Raw genomic sequence first — 21,141 nt, forward strand, 5'->3', positions numbered from 1 at the left:
GACCATAGTTTATTTAAAATGTAGTGAAATAGCTCTGTGTCTGCTAAGGCACTAGTTAAGATACTGGCTCTTGTATTTAAATGTCTATTATGACCCTTTTTAAGATCAAATAAATTCACACTCCTTCTCAGCTACTTGGTCATTTCAAAATACTAAGGATGCATCAATACAGCTTGTGAATTTAAAACAATTATCTTTACTTCCCCTGGAGTTCAGACAAAAGAGCAACACAAAAAAGTGTGCTATGTTATCTGTGCACTATGCCACTGAACTGTTGCCTCTGGCATTCCAACCCCTTGTCTCTTTTCACTGGATCTTTCTGACTTGCACAGCATGCTCCCGAAAGCGATAATATTATGATAACTGTAGTGAGAGAGTATCTTCAAGTTCTTCTGTAAAGCACCATATCCAAATGGAGGAAATCTAAACTGTTAATATTTATTCATAACACTACGCTGCTTAGCATGCAAAGAAATACAAAGAACACATGTGTGAAAATCATTTCAACTGGAAACAAAATATTAAGCAAAAACCAAAGCAAATCTGGCTGTGAAAAGAACAATACCTCTGCAGGAATGATCCATCTTGTTGTATTTAAAGTATCCACTCTTGCACTGGCAGACTGCAATGCCATCCAAGTCATTGCATTCCGAAGTCTCTCTGTCACATTCAGGGTCCTTCTGCTTACACAATCCACCAACTACCATAAAGACATCACCAATATCAGCTCATGTCCTTGTAAATTCACTGTTATGCATGTTGATCATCAGCTTTCCCCATGTATCACACTTAGATCAGGTAATGCTTTCCCCTATTTCTTTATTAACATTTGCTCCCTTTTGAGATAAAGCCACAGGACCCGATATGGCAGTCCCTACAACAGAGATTGGCCCAAATATGTAGGGAACGGTTGGAACCAGAACATGGATCTGAATTCTACAGCTGTCCCTAGCTCTGTGATATATATCCTTTTTGTTATGTGATTGTACGATGGGGTTCTTGTCTATGATTGTGGTCCCTAGCCACTACCACAATGCAAATAATAAATAATAATATAATGGGCATGAATTAAAATTCTGCATCTGTACACTCCCTGGCTTTGGAGGGCTTATAACCTGGATGAGATTTTTGCCCATTTCTGCACTAAATACATAATGTATTTATTAAGAGGGTCAATATTTGAACGCAGATATTAGAGATAGAAAAGACCTACTGAGTCATCAGGTCTATCTCCTACCAACCAACACAGCATTGTTCCCTGCAATATATTCTTGGGTGCTTTGTCCAACCCTGACAGAATTCAGCAGTCTCACAGATCTCTCCATTACGAAGTTGTACATGATATTCAGTCTAAATGTGTATGAAATCTTCAGTTAAAAAAAAAGAATTTGTATATGCTGTTCTTTTTGCCATACACAACTTGTACTTCCAGTCTAGATGATTTCTTTCAGATTAAGGGACACAAATATTAAATCCCTGTTAGAGAGATACCAGAGTATCCTTCACTCTGTAAAGCTCTTCCAGCGTAAATGCCCTCACATCTCCGCCTTCTAGCAGACAGACAGACAGACCACTGACATGTAAAGATGTAGTATATGTAAGGAGAACCACAGCAGCATGCTCCACAAATACTGTTATAATTTCAGCCAAGATGTAGTTTCCCCACACTTCTGGTACAACCAAACCAAACTAGGAGACTAGAGAAAGAGAGGGGTATGGCCCACCGCTCTTAGCATAGAACCAGGAGCTAGAAACTCATGAATTTTAATCCTAGATCTAATCTTGAGTCTATGGGTATGTCTACACTGCAATAAAAACTGGTGGCTGGCCCTTGCCAGATGACTTGGGCTCCTGTGGCTTGGGCTAAGGGGCTGCTTAACTGTGATGTAGACACTGGGGCCCAGGCTAAAGCCTGGGCTCCAGGACCCTGCGAGATTGGAGGGTCCCAGAGCTTGGGCTGCAGAACCGAGCCCAAACAATTACACTGCAATTAAATAGCCCCTTAGCCCGAGATTGGCGAGCCCAAGTCAGCTAGCATGGGCCAGCCATGGTTGTCTATCTGCAGTGTAGAACACTATGTGGCCTTGGGCAAATGACTTAACCTTGCCTCATTTCCATTCTCTTTAATACGGCAACACAGGGAAATGAGCAATTAATGTTTGTGAAGTACTTTGAAGACGAGAAGGGCTATATAAGTACAAGGTATTATTGAGTAAATTCTGCAGTATAGGAATGCGCTCCCCAAAACCAGTTTTGAGCTTTTACAGATTATGGACCAGGCTGTGCAATACATATAATCACAGAACAAGGAAACCCCAATAACCATCTGATCACTGTAATGGACCCAAATCCTCTCCACAGGCTTAAGCAGCATGAAAATGCATCCCATCATCTTAATGCTGAGTCACAGAATGTGGTTGGCCCAATAAAAGAATTAAGAGAACTAGAGTTACTTACTGCCTGTAAAGATTCATAACTGAACTACAGGCCTGTTCCAGCACCCTCTTCAGAAAGACTTCCATTAGCTTCGCTGGGCTTTGGTTCAGGCCTGACTGAGGAGAGCTGGGTCAAGCTGTGTGAACTTGGGTAATAATAAATCACTGCTACAATTTCTACGCCAATATGTTTCCCAACTGGAGCTCATAACCCTTTACTGTCCCAGCTCTTCTCGATTCCCTTCCCTCCTGAATTTGTCAGCTTGATTTTCAATGTGTGTGTCAGAGAATAATTTGTGCTGTCAACAATTCTGTTTATCTTTAACGGGAAATTAGACACTAACCCTCACAAAACAAAAGAGCGGAAGAGGCCCCCGCTGGACTTGGGCTCAGCTGGCCTATCAAATCAAATGCCACCACTTTAATTGGGCTGGCGGCAGGAATTAGCAGGTGAAGAGCTCTGGCATGTGTTATGCAGGAGGTCAGACAAGATGAGCAAAATAGGCTCTGTCTGGCCTTAAAATCTATGAGAAAAGGAGTTTAAAACTCCCAAATTTCTCATTTTTATGCTTATTTAGCTTAAATGGCCAGACCAATTTTTCTTTCAGACTCAGACCCAAGGCTAAATGTTGCCAACTCTCATCTTCAAAGCAAAACATCTACAAGTACGTCACAAAGCTCTGGATGCAGATTTTTTTTTTTAATGGAAACCTTGTCTCTCAAATGTCCCTCATTTCATGGGATAGCACTCATTTTAGTCTGAAGGCTACCTGTGTTGCACACACATTTGGGGTCCCCTCACTTGGACTGTAACATCAGTCTCATGAAATGGAGTCTATAGAAACCTATGTCCATGGAAGGAAGGAATTCCACAGCATTTTGAAGTTTCCTGCATGCATCATGTTTTGGTCCCTAGTCACACACTGCATCCCATGGTTGGGCCTGGGCAGGTGAAGGGGTCTGTATAGAAATGTTACTCAGCCTCGAACCATTTTAATACTGTTCACTTTTACCAGTGGAATCTGGCACCAAGAAAAACCCAACCCACAGCACATACAGATTAACCATAGCAGCAAAGAAAGGCTATCATCAAATTGACGGGGAGGGCTTGTCTCACTATAAACCTCACCTTGCTGTCACCCTCCCCTTTTTTAGCAGCTCTAAGCCCTGCACTCAAACCATTTTGATAGGTTCAAACCACGTGGTTAGAATAAGTCTCGTATTTTTTTTGATCTGGATGGGATTCAATGCCGTACCCCAGAGAGGAAAGGACCATTCACAGTAACTGTAATTCTGCGCGGTGTAATGTCTTTCACCCCTCTAACATTTTCATAAAGAGGCAGATTACTCACACATGCGGGTAAGATAAAACTTGACATCTGCAGTCTTTTTTTACACCGCAGGGGCTTTAAGATGACTTCCATTTAAATGAGATACATATTTGAAAGGGACTTTTCAGAAGGCCACAGTCACTTTAAGAACAAACAAACAAATAAAAAGCTGATTGTTTTGCAGTTTCATTATGATCAATCCGGAAGTTATTTACCTCTGGGGAGCAGCGTATACTTGGAGATGAACTGGCAGGTTTCAGCAGGAGTTTTGCAAGCACTAATGTAGCTTCGTACACTGCTAACAATGTCAAAGAGCGTCACGTTGGATGCTAAAGAAAAGGTGGTTTGGACTGAAACTCGGACAGAATTGGACTCCCTGCCAAAAAAAACCTATGCATCATCGTTTGCATTTTATTTCATTGTTAATATGTCCTCGGCAGATTGCTATTAATATCAGTAATACGTAGCGTGCATACAACACTTGATGTATATTGAAAAGACTGTCCAAACATTAGCTAAGTCCCCATAACAACCCTGTCTTATGTTACCCCCACTTTACAGACACGGCAAACATATACATTTAAGACCCAATTCCGTCCACAGTGGGATACAAGTAATTCACAATGAAGCCAATAAGAGGAGATACTCGTATTTTTCAGGGGCAAAGTTAGGCCTAGGGATATTAATGACCTGATTTTGAAAACAGGTGTCATTGACTTCACTGGGAACTGGGGTTGGTCAGCACTTCTGAAAATCAGGCCATAAGTGACTTGCCTAAGGCCACAAAGAAAGTCAGTGGCAGAGCACTACAGTGTTCCTTGCTCCCAGTTCCATAGCGAGTCCTCTTATGCCACATTGTGTCTATCTTATTATCAGCTGCAAAGCTTGGATCCAGAGCTGAACTTCCCCAGAGTTTTAGGCTGTTCAGATCAAGGAGGTAGCTTCTCCCCTATCCCCGACACATGCATTGTATTATATTCCTTACCTTGCAGCTTTAACTACTGAGTTGTAATAGCCAGGTAACTCTGAGAGAGACACGTTCAGCTGAAGGAAAGAATGGATATTCTATTACTGTTCGGGAATTAAACAGGGACCTCTGACCTTCGCAACAGCCTCCTATTTTAATGAGACAGAGGGGCTTTGTATTGTCAACAAGGGAAGGATGAAGTCGCCATTGTGCAGCTTTGGACATGAGCAAAGTCCTATGGTTTATAAAAATGGGCATCTGTCCCAGGCCTGCTGTGCAGTGAGCACGATGGGCGAGGACCAGCCAGCAAAGCAGTGGGGAAAGAGACCTGCATAAGGCACTATTCAGAACGACACACTTGGATGCTGCACATTATCAAAGACGCCTCCCCCCGAATCCCACCCTCAAGGAAAGAGTCTCGGACTCAGTCATTTATTTTGATTTCTCCTAAGTCTGTTTAGTCAATATCATGGAGGCTGTCATTCCCTCTTCCTGTTGCTTTAGCTACGTCACCAGGCAAGCTGCCTTGCTTGGTGAACAGGCACAGTGAACTGCTGGGACCAAGGGCTGCTAAAAAGCTGATCTAACTTGTGTGAAGACAAGAATGAATACATGGTAGGCAAGAGAACTACCCCTGGTATGAATGATTAACCGGCTACCTCTCCACTGTGAGGCAGGAGTTTGATTCACCTGCTTGCGTACACAAACCCGCACTCGCTCGTATTGAGCTACGCGAGTTGCAATAGCTGTGTAGACATCGTAGCGGCCGCGGAGGCCTGGCTTCGTTGCGCCGAGAATAAACCTGCCTGAAACTGGTGGAGATGTACTTGGCACAGCTATGCCATACGGCCACTGCCAGGGCTACCATGGCTACACTGCTATTGATTCTCGTGGCTAGCTTGCTGAGAAGAAAGGAGTATGTGTACGCAAGCAGGGGAATCACAACCCTAGCTCGCAGTGTACTCAGAGCCACAGCTCTCTTTTCCAAGCAACTTCAGCACCAGGTTGGTATTTATGAGACTTGTTGCTGAAACTGGGGGAGCCCAGGATTATTGGTCCTGAGTTTGCCTCCGAACCGGAAATAAAGATCTTTATAACCCCTACGCCGGAAACTGCAGTACAACAAGCCACTAGGGGGAGGGCACTCAATAGAAGCCTATAGGCAACCCCAGCCTAGTCAGAATGAGCTTTGCCTTAGTCTAACTCACTCAGCTTCCTTGAAGCAGGGTCTCTCCACTGAGGTATTGATGGGATGGGATGAACTAAGATTCAAAAAATGAGCAGATCTTTGAACATAATTATCAGCCTAATCACCCATCCTTATTTCCTGCCTGGGCAAGCCATCCCTCAGCCAAGAGAGAAAAAAGGAGCTGATGATTCAAGTTCCACACCTAACAAAAAGAAAAGGAGGACTCGTGGTGCCTTAGAGACTAACCAATTTATCAGACCACAAGTCCTCCTTTCTATTTGCGAATACAGACTAACACGGCTGCTACTCTGACACCTAACAAAGCCCATCCCCTGGCATGAAGGAAGAGCTGAAGTTATTCTTTCTTGTCCCATTTCTCACTGCTGAAGCTTGGTTCTCCAGGTGCGTAATCAACTGTAGTTTCTGCCTTCCCAGAGATGGGCAACTTAGATTGGAATAGCATGAACACCAACCAGTATTATTTGGCTATATGCAGTTAGTCTAATGTTACCACTATGTGAACTCTTCTGCAAATGCAGCATTCTTATAATTTATTTGTATTGTGGTAGCAACCAGGAGCTCCAGTCATAGACTAGAACCCCACTGAGCTAGATGCTGTACAAACAGAACAAAAGGACAAGTCTTGCTCCAAAGAGCTGATTCATTTTTTCTTCCCACACAAACATAAATTCTGTCATGAAGCACTGGAATAACAGAATCATAGAATCATAGGACTGGAAGGGACCTCGAGAGGTCTTCTAGCCCAGTCCCCTGCACTCATGGCAGGACTAAGTGTTATCTAGGCCATCCCTGACAGGTGTTTGTCTAACTTGTTCTTAAAAATCTCCAATGATGGAGGTTCCACAATCTCTCTAGGCAATTTATTTCAGTGCTTAATCATCCTGACTGTTAGGAAGATTTTCCTAATGTCCAACTTAAACCTCCCTTGCTTCAATTTAAGCCCATTGCTTCTTGTCCTATCCTCAGAGGTTAAGGAAAACAATTTTTCTCCCTCCTCCTTGTAACAACCTTTTATGTACTTGAAAACTGTTATGTCCCCTCTCAGTGTTCTTTTCACCAGACTAAACAAACCCAGTTTTTTCAATCTTCCCTCATAGGTCACATTTTCTAGACCTTTCATCATTTTTGTTGCTCTTCTCTGGACTTTCTCCAATTTGTCCACATCTTTCCTGAAATGTGGCACCCAGAACTGGACACAACACTCCAGTTGAGGCCTAATCAGTGCAAAGTAGAGCAGAAGAATTATGAAGCATCATGTCTTGCTGACAACATATTTTACAGTCTCTGAGGAAAAGTCCCTAGCATCTGACATGGTCATGACATAGTAAATGACGAATGCCTGAACCAGAAAATGTCATTGGTATAAAGATGAACCCATGATTTACAGTCTCTGTATCTTGTGCTTTGTTGCACAGATCATGACACTGGATGAAATCTACATGAAGCAGCATTTGTTAGTGTTCTAGAAATGACACTTACCATTGTTATTATTTCATCTTCAATTCGATGGAGTTCAGAATACTTCCCATGAGTAGTGTTCAGTTTCAGTGCAACTTGACCAAAAAATGTTCTTACTAAAATTAAAAACAAAGCCTGTTAGCTACAATTCATGCAGCTTTGATACCCCAGGCTGAGATCTTATCATGTCCCATGAGCTAGACAGAGTTTAGTCTGGTTGAAAACTATAGCAATGGGAAACCTATGAATGAGTTTACCACTAATAAAGCACAGATCCCATGGGATTCTTCACAAGAGATTGTGTGTCAGCCCCAGTGGTGCTAGCTAAATTCCAGCTCAGACAGTTATATATAATCTAACTGAATACTCCTGCAGCTTAAATTGAAGAGAGAGTTGTTCTTTTTAATTTCCTGTCCTAACCCATTGTGCAGTGGTACTACTTGCTGTTAATCAGTCTGCATTCCGCCCAAGAGGTAACTATATTTCAGTGCTGGGTGCAATAATTCTTGTACTATATAATCTCTCTGTCTTTATCGGGACATTTATATGGTTACTCTGAAGGTCTTGATAGACTAAGATAATCTGCCTCCCCCCCCCACACACACACACCAAGTCTCTTTTTTATACTGCATATATTTTGCTCATTCCATTTCTAATTTTCCATTCTTTGCATCATGTATCTTGATCTTGCTGTTTTTTTTTTTTTTAATTTTTCCAAATCCTTTCTATGTTGTGGTGCCCAAAATTGCATACAGTTGTCGAGGTGAAGCTGCTGTGAATAACCTCAGCATGGCCAACTCTCATGATTTTCAGGTATGATTCGCCATATTTGGTGGTTTTCTTAAAGCCTCAGCTACTGGAGGCATGTGATTAGGTGAGAATCTCAGCTTTCTTCCTTTTTTTTTTTATTTATTTAATATAACAGTAATTTTCTAGCCCTTGTCAGTGTAGAGAAAAACTTGAAAATGTGACCCAGGTGTAAACTTGTGATGGGGTCTACAGGCCCCACACTGAAGTTGGGCTGGGAGTGGAGCAATATTGTGCTAAGGGGTGGGCCCTGCCTATGTGCACGGCATGTTCCCACAGCAGGGACACTGGTAGCTCAGAGAAGTGGGGAGGGAGCTGCAAGCTCCACCAGGAAGCAAGACTAAAGCTGAGGGCTATGTCAGGAGTGGCAACAGCTTTGTGAAGGCTGCTCTAGAAGCAGGGATTTGGGTACCCCCACTTTTAGGGAGCTGAAAGCCCTAAAAGAGATTACTTCAACATGACACTAAGAGACTGAAGATTGTCTCTGAAGCCAGTGACCATGCTCCAATTGGAATAGCTCCAGACTGGTAGGAAGTGACCCAGAGGAAAATATAATTTAGGGTAGCTCAATAGCTGGGCCAGATGCTTTGATAAACCCCTAGGGCACTGGGTCAGGACCCAGTGGAACAGGTGGGCCCAGATCCCCCTACCTTGCCCACTCCCCCACACCTCTATAGTGACAGAACCTCTGTGAAAGCAATCTGAGCACACAGAAGTGATTAAGGCTGCAGCCAGGGCCCCTTTGGGTTGACTAGGCTGGCAGAAACTATAAGTCCACGACCCAACCGCTAGGACAGCTGATCATCGGACCATCCCGCTACAAACCTCTAGATTCAAAAACTAGAAGGCAAATAAAAATAATTCAAAATCTATTTCTTTTTTAAATCTTGTGGTTTTTAAGCTAATTTATTGATTTTGGGGGTGCCTGACTCATGAGTTTTGAAAGCTTGGGGTTGGAAATATTTAATTGTTAAATATATGAGAGAAGAGATGTCAAGTTTGTGTGGGATTTAGGTAACTTTGGGACTGAAATGTGTGATGCCCTTTGAGATGAGGTACAGTTTAGAGTTAAAAGCACTCTTGCCTACCTAGATTTATACAAGCCTCAGGGCAGAAGCTAATAACCCAAGTTGGAATTTGGTCAGAATAGCAGTGATTCTACCCCTAAATCTTCTATTAAATGTCATTAGACTGTCAGTGAAAATGGAGGATCACAGCTTCAGCTTTATATCCCATCCAAAAGACAAATACAGTTGCTGATAACATTATAAAGCCTCCAATCCTTTCCCATGCCTTCAGGCTACACACAGAGGCCAGGTGCTCCTCTCACGGCAAGTTTTGTACCAGAGAAACCTCACTGACGTCTCTGATTCCTGATTTACACTGGCATAATCAGAAGAGAATTAGATTCACAGTGTTTATATAATCTGCCCTTAGTCCAAAATAAAATAAAATCATTTGCTACCCTAGCAGTCCATCTTAAAAATGCCCTTCATTAATACCTCAGGCATGATTCAACAGCACTATTTTCATATTTGTAATTCTTTCAGATCGTGGCTCACAGTAAAGTCTTGTAAAACAGTCACTTCTACAATGGGTCATGAGAAAAGCGTGAAATTCAGAGTCTTTCTGCATATAGAGGTGATGGAACTTGGATATTGAATAATTGTGCTATATGCGAAACGAAAGCTACAAAATAAGGCCTTGTTCCTACAAAGACTTATACAGTTGCTTAAATTTATGCACATGATTAGTCTAACTGAAGGCAAATTTCACAATGGCCCTACTAACATGCGCCTAAGTCTTTGTAGGAGTAGGATCTAAGTATTTTGTGAAATTCTTTTGGATTGTTAGAATTTGTTAAAAAAAAAAAACAACCCTGGATTTTCTGTCCTGAAAATACAAATAAACCTGTAACCATTATTTGAAATATGATGTTTCTATAGCTTTATGAAAGTGGAGGAAATCGTTAAATATCACTGAATCCCCAGGACATTCCACCACAAAATACATGAGACTACATATCGGTAAAGACAATAAAAGACAATTATGCTCATGGAAACCAGTTATCAGTAGCTAAATTTTAAAGGAAAGGATTTTTCTGATTCCTGGTTTTATTTCTGTCTCAGAAGATTTTTATTTTTAACCAAATATTTCTTTCTTTCTTTCTTTTTTTTTTGCAGTTCAATTCTCTTACCTAAGTTGCATTTTCCTTTTTCTAGCTGGTATCCAAGAGGACATTTGCAGACATAGGAGCCGTGAGTATTATTACATGTGGCCAGAGCTGGGCATGGATTAGAAAGACATTCATCCACATCTGAAACAAGGGAGAAAACAGAACAGTTGGTAGAATTACAAGAAATCATTGGCAGTAGAACTAGAAGACCCTCTGCGTATTGCTGTACGACTCACTGCATCATTACCACTTATTATTATTTATCGTGTTCTTGATCATCCTACCGAAGCTGAGTGAATAAATGCAAATAAATGCAAATTCCCATTCTCATTGTTTTACTGACTTTGCTTCAGCCCCAGTGAATAATAATGCCTAGCTCTTATCAATCACTTTTAATCAGTAGATCTCAAAGTGCCTTATAAAGGATATCCCCATTATCCCCACTAACACACAAAAAGGTGAAGGAACTTGCCCAAGGTCACCCAACAGGCTAGTGGCAAAACCAGAACCAGAACCCAGGTCTTCTAAGTTCCACACTGGTACTCTAGCCACTGGGGTCACAGCCTGTTTCTACAAACTGCTATCACTCAGGCAATGCAGATTGATTTCTTTGATGTTGCTTGAATTGTCACCAATATAAGATGGAGGAGCCATTGGCTGCAATATTGTCCTTTACCTTCCCTGCAGTCTTCTCCTTGCCAGGCTGGTGAACACTTGCACTGATATTTGCCCATAACACCATTAATAACGCATTTTCCATCATGCAGACAAGGGTTTGTGGAGCAGATATTGACTGTGAAATAAGACATTTGGGGGATTAATTCCTGGCTTGACTAGCATGACTGTAGTTTTGTCTAGTTGCTATGCATGCCGTACAACTGCACATGCAAATTCTTGGGGGGAAAACCATTGGATTCTCACCCTCTTTTCTGCCATATCTGGAAATGCTCTTCATGATGCAAGTGTTAGTCTCATTAGCAGGAAGATAAATTATGCACATGTCCAAGTGAAGAACATAGCCAGAAGGGCTGGCTCGTTTGTTGATTACACGGGATTACAAGACAAGCTAGGGGGCACATGTCACTCGGATCTGTTTTCTGGTTATTACTGAGCAGTGTAATTCACAAAGGCTGTAAGGATGGTTTTAGGGTTAAAGCACAGGAGTCAGGAACTCCCGTGGGCTGTTGCTGGCTCTGCTGCAGGCTGACGGTGTGGCCGCAGACAGGTCACGGAGGCCCACACATTTCAAAAATGGCCACTGATTTTTGGTGTCCAGCCTGAGACAAACTGATTTTTCAGAGTTGCTGAGCGCTCACCCTGGTGACGTCTCCCGAGCGGAGTTATGAGCGTTCAGCACCTCTGACAAGCAGGGCCAGTAACGTAGCCAAGGGGGAAGCGGGGGGAGCGGCCGCTCCCCCTCTGAGCACAAGCGGAGCCTTTTTGATTTCTAGGTGCCTTTTTTCATTTATTCACCCGGCAGTGCTCCGGCTCCTCGGCGGCGGGGGCCTTCGCGCGCTCCGGCTCCTCGGCTGCACTTCAGCAGCAGGGGCCTTCAGTGCCGCCAAGGACCCGGAGCCCCACGCAGTGAGTACAAGCGAGTAGCACCTCTTTTTTATGTCCGCTGCCCCTGTTCACTCCACCTAGCTACGCCACTGAGCAGGGCTAATGTGTCTCAAGCACGGCACCCAAAAATTAAGTAACCAAAAGGTACTTCTCTGTCTTTCAGTTTTCCTGCTGTAATATGGGGAGGAAACCGATTACCAAAAACAGCGTGAGGGGGGGGAGGAGGCATGGAATTGCATGGACGCTTTTAAGGCTTCAGACCTTATTTTTTTAAATATGAATTTGTCAATATTTTGAAACCTGGTGGGAGAAGTAATTGTGAAAACACGGAAAATTTTTCCCGTTTTTTTTTTTTTAAATGTCAAGATTTGGAATAGTGCTAAAAATCGTGAAATTAAAAAAATGTTGACCAGCTCTAAGAATGATGAGATAGGCATGGGACTCCGCCCTGCAACTCATATTCATTTCAGTATTCCCACCGAAATCAACGGGCTTGCTTGCATCAGAAAGGCCAGCAGAACTGGGCTATTAATTCCTTAACGTTTCTAAAGCAGTTTGGAAGGCATTACAAAAATACAGAGCGTTATTAAATCCATAGTACAAAGTGTTAATCCAGGTCACTGAAAGGACTTCCTCTTTACAGTAAATGTCAGAACCGTACTTTTTAAAAAAGAATAAAGTAGCAAACCATGAATCGCTCAATAAAAAGAGGCTACATTAAACTAGGTTCTCACCTAAAATGCATGAACCCATGTCACTATTCCCAATAGAATACTTATATACTTAAATACAATCTGTAATAAAAATATTCAGTCGTAGAGTTCAGTCCCGTAAACACTTATTAGTGGCTGTAGTACTTTCTACTTTATGTAGGTCCTACGGATGTTAAAGGGGTGACCGAAGTCAGTAAACATTACACTGTTTAGCGTTTTCAGCCCCAAGGGCTTTAATTATGGATTATATTTCCATTCTGATAAAAACCTTACTTAATATATTTAATTGAGACAATAAGGAGACTAGACTGCCTGACGCCCTTGGGTTTTTGTGATACAAAGTCCTTCACGCACTCCTCCCAGTGTACTGATGACCTAGCGACAGCTACCTTTCCTCAACCCCCTTAGTCCCTTAAGGATAAGTACATGAGTCACCATTCCAGTTCACTCCTAGAAAGAGTTTTCCCCTAGCCAAGTGTGAAGATGCTTGCTTCTGCCAAATTATGTATTCTTGTTTTATGAAGTGGAGTTTTTGCCAAAGTTTCTGCTTCTAATATCAATATGGTTTCATTTTCTTAACACACAACTGGCTACGACAAAAGGCAAAACTGGAACTTGTGCTTAACGCTTTTCCCCACTTTTCTTCAAAATATAAAATATAATAATGGCTATGACTATGAGTGGCAATAGACTCAGCAAGGATACAGAATGTGGCCTAGACTTTCGCTAACAAGTGACAAATGCAAAATAATGCACATTGGAAAACATAATACTAACTATACACACAAAATGATGGGGTCTAAAGGAGCTGTTACCACTCAAGAAAGAGATCTTGGAGTCATTGTGGATAGTTCTCTGAAAACGACTGTTCAGCATGCAGCAGCAGTCAAAAAAGCTAACAGAATGTTACGAACCATTAGGAAAGGGATAGATAAGAAGACATAATGTCACTATATAAATCCAGGGTATGCCCACACCATGAATACTGTGTGCAGTTCTGATTGCCTCATCTCAAAAAAGATATATTAGAACTGGAAAAAGTACAGAGAAGGGCAACAAAAATGATTATGAGTATAGAACAGCTTCCATATGAGAAGAGATTACAAAGACTGGGAGCGTCCATGTTAGAAAAGAGACAACTGAGGTGGGGATATGATAGAGGCTTATACAATCATGAATGGTGTGGAGGAAGTGAATAGGGAAGTGTTATTTATTTCTTCACATAACACAAGAACCAAGGCTCAGCCAATGAAATTAATAAGCAACAAATTTAAAACTAACATAAGTAAGTCCTTGTTCACACAACACATAGTCAATTTATGGATTTTGGTGCCAGCGGATGTTGTGAAGGCCAAAAGTATAACTGGGTTCAAAAAAGAATTCATGGAGAATAGGTCCATCAATGGCTATTAGCCAAGATGGTCAGGGACACAACCATGTGTTCAGGTTGTCTCTAAGCCTCTGACTGCCAGAAGCTGGGACTGGACGACAGTAGATAGATCACTCAATAATTGCCCTGTTCTGTTCATTCCCTCTGAAGCATCTGGCATCAGCCACTGTCAGAAGACAGGATGCTGGGCTAGAAAGATCGTTGGTCTAACCCAGGACAGCCATTCTTTTGTTCTTATGACAGGCCCTTTTGAGGGAGATTATATATATAGAGAGAGAAAATGATCATAGGTTGTAATAACAGGACAAGCTCCAATGCAAATACTAATGCTGGCCAACTGTCTTTCCTCATTAACAAGACATATATTTATATGTATCTATTTTTTTAATTAGAAATAAAGAAATTGTTAATTTTAAATGTACAAGCAGAGCTGGTCGACGGTTTTTGAATTTCAATTAACTTTTGGTAAAATTTCCACCAAAATTTTCCGCATTTTTCAACAGGGGGATCTATTAAACTCTCTCCTTTTGTTTCAAATGCTTAATACCTAGAATTAAGACTAACTCATATCCTCAAAGATTTTCATACAAGCTATGTCTGATGTTCTCTCCATTCTACATATCCAATGTTTCTGGGCAACCTTTTAGGTGTTTTACCTGTTGTATGAGAAGAAGTTACTAATGCCCTTGTGCGACTTAACAGAGCAATAGTAGTTGGTTTGATAGCTGCTGCCGAAGTGGTGGAAAACCCTACAGTGGTTTTGCTAGGGGAAGATGTTTTGGAAGGATGTGTAGCTGGGATATTTTCTTCAGTGATTTTAATGCTAGTTGCAGTGCTAGTTTCCATTGTTTTTGTAGTTACTCCAGTTATGTAGGCCAGTGTCGTGGCAACAGCAGTTTTAACTCTGCGAGTTTTTGTAGTAAGAGAATGATCTGTAGTTGGCACAGAATGTGGTGGCCCAAAAGTCATGTCTGTTGACAGTGTAACAGTTTTCCCTGTTGTTAATTCTGCTGCGGGAAACACATCCCTTTGACTTGTCGTATTTGGCAAGATACTGGTCGATGCTTTTGTCATCTCAGTGTGTTGGGTTTCCTTGCTCAGACTTGGAGCAGCTGTTGTCAGAAGCAAAGTTGTCTTTTCAAAATGGTCCCCACTGGAAGTGAAGGTTCCTCCTGTGGAGCTCTCTGTTGCAAGTGTGGAAGCTGATGTGGATGGAGAGCTACTGCTGAGCTGTTCCATAGGTTCAGTCTGAAGAGGAAGTGGTCCTTTGGTTTTTAAAGTAGTGCTCTCTTCCAACTGGTGTGGTCTGCTGTGATTGCTGTACTGTCTGGGTGTACTCCCATAGAACACAGCAGTCGATGGCTCCATTCTGTCTGTCCCTCCCGATGTAATCATGGACCCACTGGTTTGAAAACTGTCACCAGTCTGTGATGGTGAAGATGATGAAGAAAATGAAGGTAATAAAGGAAATGATGCAACTGATGAGGAGGTGGATAAAGATGACGGCAAAGATGGTGGTGGGAGTGACAATGATGGTATCACTGATGAAGAGGATGGTAGAGATGACTCTGATGATGCAAATGAATGAGGTGGCGATGGTGTTGATGAAAGCAAGTGATGTACTGATGACTCCGAGGAAGAGGATGGAAATACTGGCGAAGATAATGATGAGCTGCCAGTTAGTGACGATTCAGTGCCAGTGAAAAACAGAGTTGCATTTTGTAGATTGACTGTAGAAGAGTAAGTTGGCATTTTGGAAGAACGTACAAGCAAAGGCTCCGTAGATGGAGCAATTAAATCCCCATCACTTGATGCCATGTTACTTCCTCTGCTCTGAGCCATAAAAGATGAGGATTGTGCTAAATCTGAAGAGTTGGAAATTTCAGCATAAAAAGTGGAACTTTCTGATGATTCGGCAGAGGTGCTGTTATTTGATATAGACAGTAATGTCCTGTCTCCACCTCTACTGAATGTGGTTGGAATGTACATGCTGTCAGTGCGAGAAACAGAGATCCTTTTCTCAGTGTCGATGCTGCTAACTGGTTGATGGCTACTTGCAATGCCTGGAATAGAAGAAAAAAAGTAACATGACAGTAATATATATCAAAATATTTTGGCATTTTACTGAAATTATATGTCTGATACATAAAATGTACTAGTCTGTATATTGGTCCACTCAGTCCGTCAGTTTATAAGGCGGTTATCTGCCAGTGAAAACTAGCTTGAGCGCAATGCTTTTGCAAATGTAACTATATTGTAATTTTTAACACCTTCTGAAATCTTAACCTCAGACTCTTGCAGCCTTGAGTCCCGCACAGGAACTGTACGTTCACTAACAAGTATTTTTACCTCTTTTCAACATGTTGCCTTTTCACATGATTGAGTACCGTGTCCTCTTCTTGTGCTTTGTGAAAGGGTAAACAGAAAAGTCCATTTGTCCTCTATGTCATTCAGAATGACCTTATCCTCTAACTCTCTTCCTCCATTCCAAACTAAGTAAAACCCATCTTTTTTTAAATCCGGTTTTGCACAGAAGAATTCTCATGCCTCCATAGGAAGAAAATACTTTCAAGGACATGTTCTATGTTAGTGTGCATAAAATAAAATAATGTCTTACAAAAATTCACTGATCAAAGACTTTATAATCAGGAAACCTCAGAAGTACAACACGTCACTTTGAAAAGTTAGCCGTGGATGACACAGAATATTAACATTTATTTTACAGTTAATCACAGGAAGACTGTGTGTATAGCGAATTTCAGCGTTTACAGGGAGTTTGGCAACGTTCTTGGAAGTACAGGATGGGATTTTCAAAAGCCCTCTGAATTGGCCTAATTCTGCTCTACTACTGAAAGTTCCCATTGGCTTAGGCCAACCAGGAGCACTTTTGAAAATACCACCCATTAAAAATAAGGAAGAATGCAAACGACTGGCATATCTATTGAGTTTCTTACTAAGACTAGCCAGTCAAGAATCACAGTGTCAATGTTCATAATTCTAGCTGGCTGGATGTTTACGCTTTTGGAAAGATTCCCCAGAATGTATGAGCTTGCCTTTGATTCGGTTACTTTAGATAGCACATGGATATATGGGAGCACCATCTGTCTGCACACATGCAAAGTATTCAATGCACTGGTGAGATTTTGTATATAAGACTGGCATTCTCACGGTGACATACACACAAAACACTTACTTGAAGGATCATTTTGGAAAGAAGAGTAAGTTGGTATCTTGGAAGAACGAACAAAGAAAGTCTCAGTTGAAGACCCGGTGAAACCCATATCATTTGCTGAGATACTTGTCCCTCTAGTCTGTGCCATTGAAGGTGACTGAATTAATTCTGAGGAATTGGCAATTTCTGTATATGAAGTGGAGCTCTCTGTTGTATGGGCAGATGTGCTATTTGTCAGAGATTGTGACGTCCTCTCTCCACCTCCGGTTAACGTAGCTGAACTGTACATACGGTCAGTATAAGGACTGGAAATCTTTTTTTCTGTTTTTGAGCTGCTAAGAGACTGATGGTTACTTCCAATGGCTGAAATGGGATTAAAAGGTGGAAATTAAATTTTATATGCACAAATCCGAATGAAATTGTGAGTTTTATAATAATTTTACCCTGAAATACAGGGCCAAATAACTCCAGCCACTTAAATGGAGCTATGCATGGGATTAATTTGGTTTATAGACACTTTTTACAGAAATAATAGTGGTGTATGAACCACTGAGTATTTAAAAAAACAATATAATTTCTTTAGATGGAAACCTTTATAACCGGGACTTTCTGAGGATGAAAGGTATTGACACAATGTGTGTCAGTAGAGTTGGAATGATCCAGTAGAAGTGCTTGTATGACCTGGACTAGTCAGGAAGTGAACAGTCTCCTACACTAAGACGACACGGTCCACTTTCCTACACTGTTAGATTACTGTTAAGTACCAAATGCAGGGCAGGTGATCTCATTGAAGAGAATCATTACTGCTTACAAATACTGCGCCTGGCAACTGCAGTGGCTTTGAATTTATTAGCAATAATAGTATGTATAACCCACATTGGGGAGGAGTGGGAGAGAATGTTTTTCTTATCAAAATGAGATTTTTGAGTTCAGAAAACTCACTGGGTGTATCATTTGGTAAAGTCAACGTTGAGCTCTTGGAAGAATGTGTAAGCAAAGACTTGGTGGAAAGCTCCGTGAAACTGGCATCACTTGATGAGATATTGAAACCTCCAGCCTGTGATACAGAAGATAAGAACTGGGTTGAATCTGAAGACTTGGCTGCGTCTATATTATGAGTGGAGATTTCTGTTGCCGCAGTTGATGTGCTGCTGTGAGTTTGAGATTGGGATGTCCTCTCCCCACCTCTGGTGAATGTTGTTGACACGTACGTACTATGAGTAGGAGAACTGGAAATCCCTTTTTCTCTATCTGAAATTGTAACTGATTGATGGCTACTTCCAACTCCTGAAAAGGAATTAAAATCTGAAAATTAAAGTTTTTATATGCACATCTTGAGCAGAACAACAATACTTCTTTACACACACACAAACACACACACACACACACACCTGAAAACAAATCTGGCATTATTCACTCTTTACAATGTTATAATTATTTAAAAGATAATCATTCATTAAAACCTACCGCTTAGATTCCTCTAGCTGTTCCAGAGGAGAAAGGTAGCAGAGAGTTGGATCCTGGCAACACAATGGCCAGCAGAAAATTCCATTTGTGCAGGGAGCTATTAGATGGCATAACTGGCTTCTACACCAACTGCCCATCACACCCAACCTGAAAGGTGGAATATTGGAGGCATGCTGGGACATATGAGGAAAAAGGACAGAACATGCCTGTACTATACCAATTCTTTGTAGGCTTATGATCCCATAGGGATATAGCCAGCTGGTGTAAGTTAGAGCAGCCCCTAAGCTGATCTAACTTATGCCTATGGGCCAGGGCCAGTGCAAATGCACCATGAGAATCAGGGAGGTGTAACTTGATCTCTGCTAGTTCCCTTCCTCCTGCACTAAGCAGACCTCAGCACAGGAATCTGAGCCTTTATATTCAGAAATCTTCAGAAGTTTGGGCATCTCTTTGTAAAATGCAGGCTCCGAAAGCCATAAAAGGGGTTACTAAAACAAAATTGGTAATTAAATTCAGTGAAGATAGTCATTGGAATTCAATACATATAGAAATAGAGGTACAGTCTACAGGTACAGTTTAAATCTAAGCAGTACCGATTGTATGCCTCTACAGTCCAGCTAGTTGGTAAAGAATCACTAAAGGTATGTCTACACTGCAGGTAGACACCTGCGGCTGGCCCATACCAGCTGACTCAGGCTCACAGGAGTTTAATTGCAGCGTAGATGTTTGGGCTTTGGATGCAGCAAAGGTCTGGGACCCTCCCACTTTGGGGCGCCTGCGAGCCTGGACTCCAGCCCAAGCCCCAGTGTTTACACTGCAATTAAACAGTTCCTTAGCCCAAGCCCTGAAAGCCTGAGTTAGCCGGCACAGGCCAGCCGCAGGTTTTCAATACCCTAACGGCCTGAATCTCCTCTCTTATTCACACTAATATCTTACAATACATGTAATCCCATTCAGTATAATGGGAGTACTTGCAGGGTATGGCACTGCTGGACATGAGCAATTGTTCCAGAATCTGGCAGAGAAAAAAATACCATTGTAGAGGGGGAAAATGGGTTATTATTTTTTTAAGGTGATTAAAATATTCAGAGCAATGCTAGAAGAGAAGGTTGGTCCAGGGTTAGGGTGCTAGCTTGGGACCCCCATATTTAGTTCCCTGATCTTCTGCAAACTTCCTGTCTGACCTTAGACAAGTCACTTGGTTTTTCACTGCCTCAGTTCCGCATCGGTCAAACGGGGATAACAGCGCTCAGCTACCTCACCAGCGTGTTGGGAGAATAAATACATTAAAGAGTGTTAGGCGCTCAGACACGATAGTATTAGAGGCCATATAAGGACCTTTCAAAGGTATAAGTCTGAGTTAAAGAGCAACTGATTTTTTAATGAAAAGGGTTGACTTAGTTTTTGGGAGTGGGAGGTTCTTTCTTATTGTTTTTTAAACTGTACGATAACCAGCTGGGAATTGCAAAACTCACCAGCAAGATCATTTGATGGCGACGAATGAGTTGGGATCTTGGAAGAATGTGTAAGCAAAGGCTCTGTTGAAGGCTCAGCGAAGTCACTTGATGAGATATTACTTCCTCCAGTCTCTGCTACAGAAGATGAGGGCTGGGGTAAATCTGAAGACTCAGTATTTTCTAAGATAGAAGTAGAGCTTTCTGCTGCATCAGGTGATGTGCTGCTGTTTGTTAGGGACCTGAAAGTCTTCTCTCCTCCTCTGGTGAATGTCGCTGAAATGTAAGTACTGGTGGTATGCAAATCAGAAGTCCTTTTCTCTGTAGCTGAGATGCTAATTGGTTGGTGGCTACTTTCCACAGCTAAAATATGATAAAGAAAAAATAGAATTTCATATGCATAAATCCAAACACATGAATGAGTTTTCTTCCAACAGAACACACATGAATACAGTGCATGTATGAATATTAAAACAAGGTAAGTTTCAGTCTGGAGAAAATGCTGCTTTGGAAAGACATGTACACTTCATATTCAGTAACCCCTGAAATTACTATTTGCAAAAAAGAATATTAGAGCCATGAATAGTGCCACCAAAAAAATAACTGAGACTAACAAGCCACATTCTTAAATTCACCATCCAGTTACACTGCTTGCATTGCATGCTACTGGCACTTACAAAAATTTTTAAACTGTAGAAATAATATCAGTACGAGGGCTGGAAATTGTTTTTCCTTTATTTGAGTGGCTAAGGTACTGATAATTATGTCCAATGGGAGCTATAGTATCCAAAGGTGGAAATTACATTAAATCAGAATGGATTTGTGAATTCTATAATAATTTTGCTTGAAATACAGGACCAAATAAATCCATTAACTAAAATGGAGCTACACATGAGATGAATTTGGTTGATAAAGAATAGATCAAGAAAAATAGTTGTGCATAGATCATTGTGTATTTAAAATAAAATATTTTCTATTGATTGAAATTTTTATAAACA

The 21,141-nt window shown here is 41.4% G+C and overlaps 1 protein-coding gene across 9 annotated transcripts in view; it reads right to left on the reverse strand.

Annotated features, from left to right (window-relative positions):
- The window catches only part of HEG1 (heart development protein with EGF like domains 1), a 93,755-nt gene that overhangs the window by 23,614 nt on the left and 49,000 nt on the right, over positions 1 to 21,141 (reverse strand). For 4 of the 9 annotated variants that reach the window (XM_073305161.1, XM_073305162.1, XM_073305159.1 and 1 more), the window contains 10 exons: positions 20,165 to 20,506; positions 18,165 to 18,509; positions 17,244 to 17,585; positions 14,707 to 16,113; positions 11,061 to 11,177; positions 10,406 to 10,525; positions 7,423 to 7,517; positions 4,752 to 4,810; positions 3,982 to 4,142; positions 566 to 700 (listed from right to left, as the gene is read on the reverse strand). In XM_073305161.1, the coding sequence (XP_073161262.1) occupies positions 566 to 700; positions 3,982 to 4,142; positions 4,752 to 4,810; positions 7,423 to 7,517; positions 10,406 to 10,525; positions 11,061 to 11,177; positions 14,707 to 16,113; positions 17,244 to 17,585; positions 18,165 to 18,509; positions 20,165 to 20,506 (3,123 nt within the window). Of the gene's footprint in view, positions 1 to 565; positions 701 to 3,981; positions 4,143 to 4,751; positions 4,811 to 7,422; positions 7,518 to 10,405; positions 10,526 to 11,060; positions 11,178 to 14,706; positions 16,114 to 17,243; positions 17,586 to 18,164; positions 18,510 to 20,164; positions 20,507 to 21,141 lie in introns of those variants that run through there. The other 5 variants (XM_073305163.1, XM_073305160.1, XM_073305167.1 and 2 more) reach the window with 5 other exon arrangements.

This window comes from Lepidochelys kempii, chromosome 11 (assembly GCF_965140265.1).
Source record: "Lepidochelys kempii isolate rLepKem1 chromosome 11, rLepKem1.hap2, whole genome shotgun sequence".
Classification (NCBI taxonomy): Eukaryota; Metazoa; Chordata; order Testudines; family Cheloniidae; genus Lepidochelys; species Lepidochelys kempii.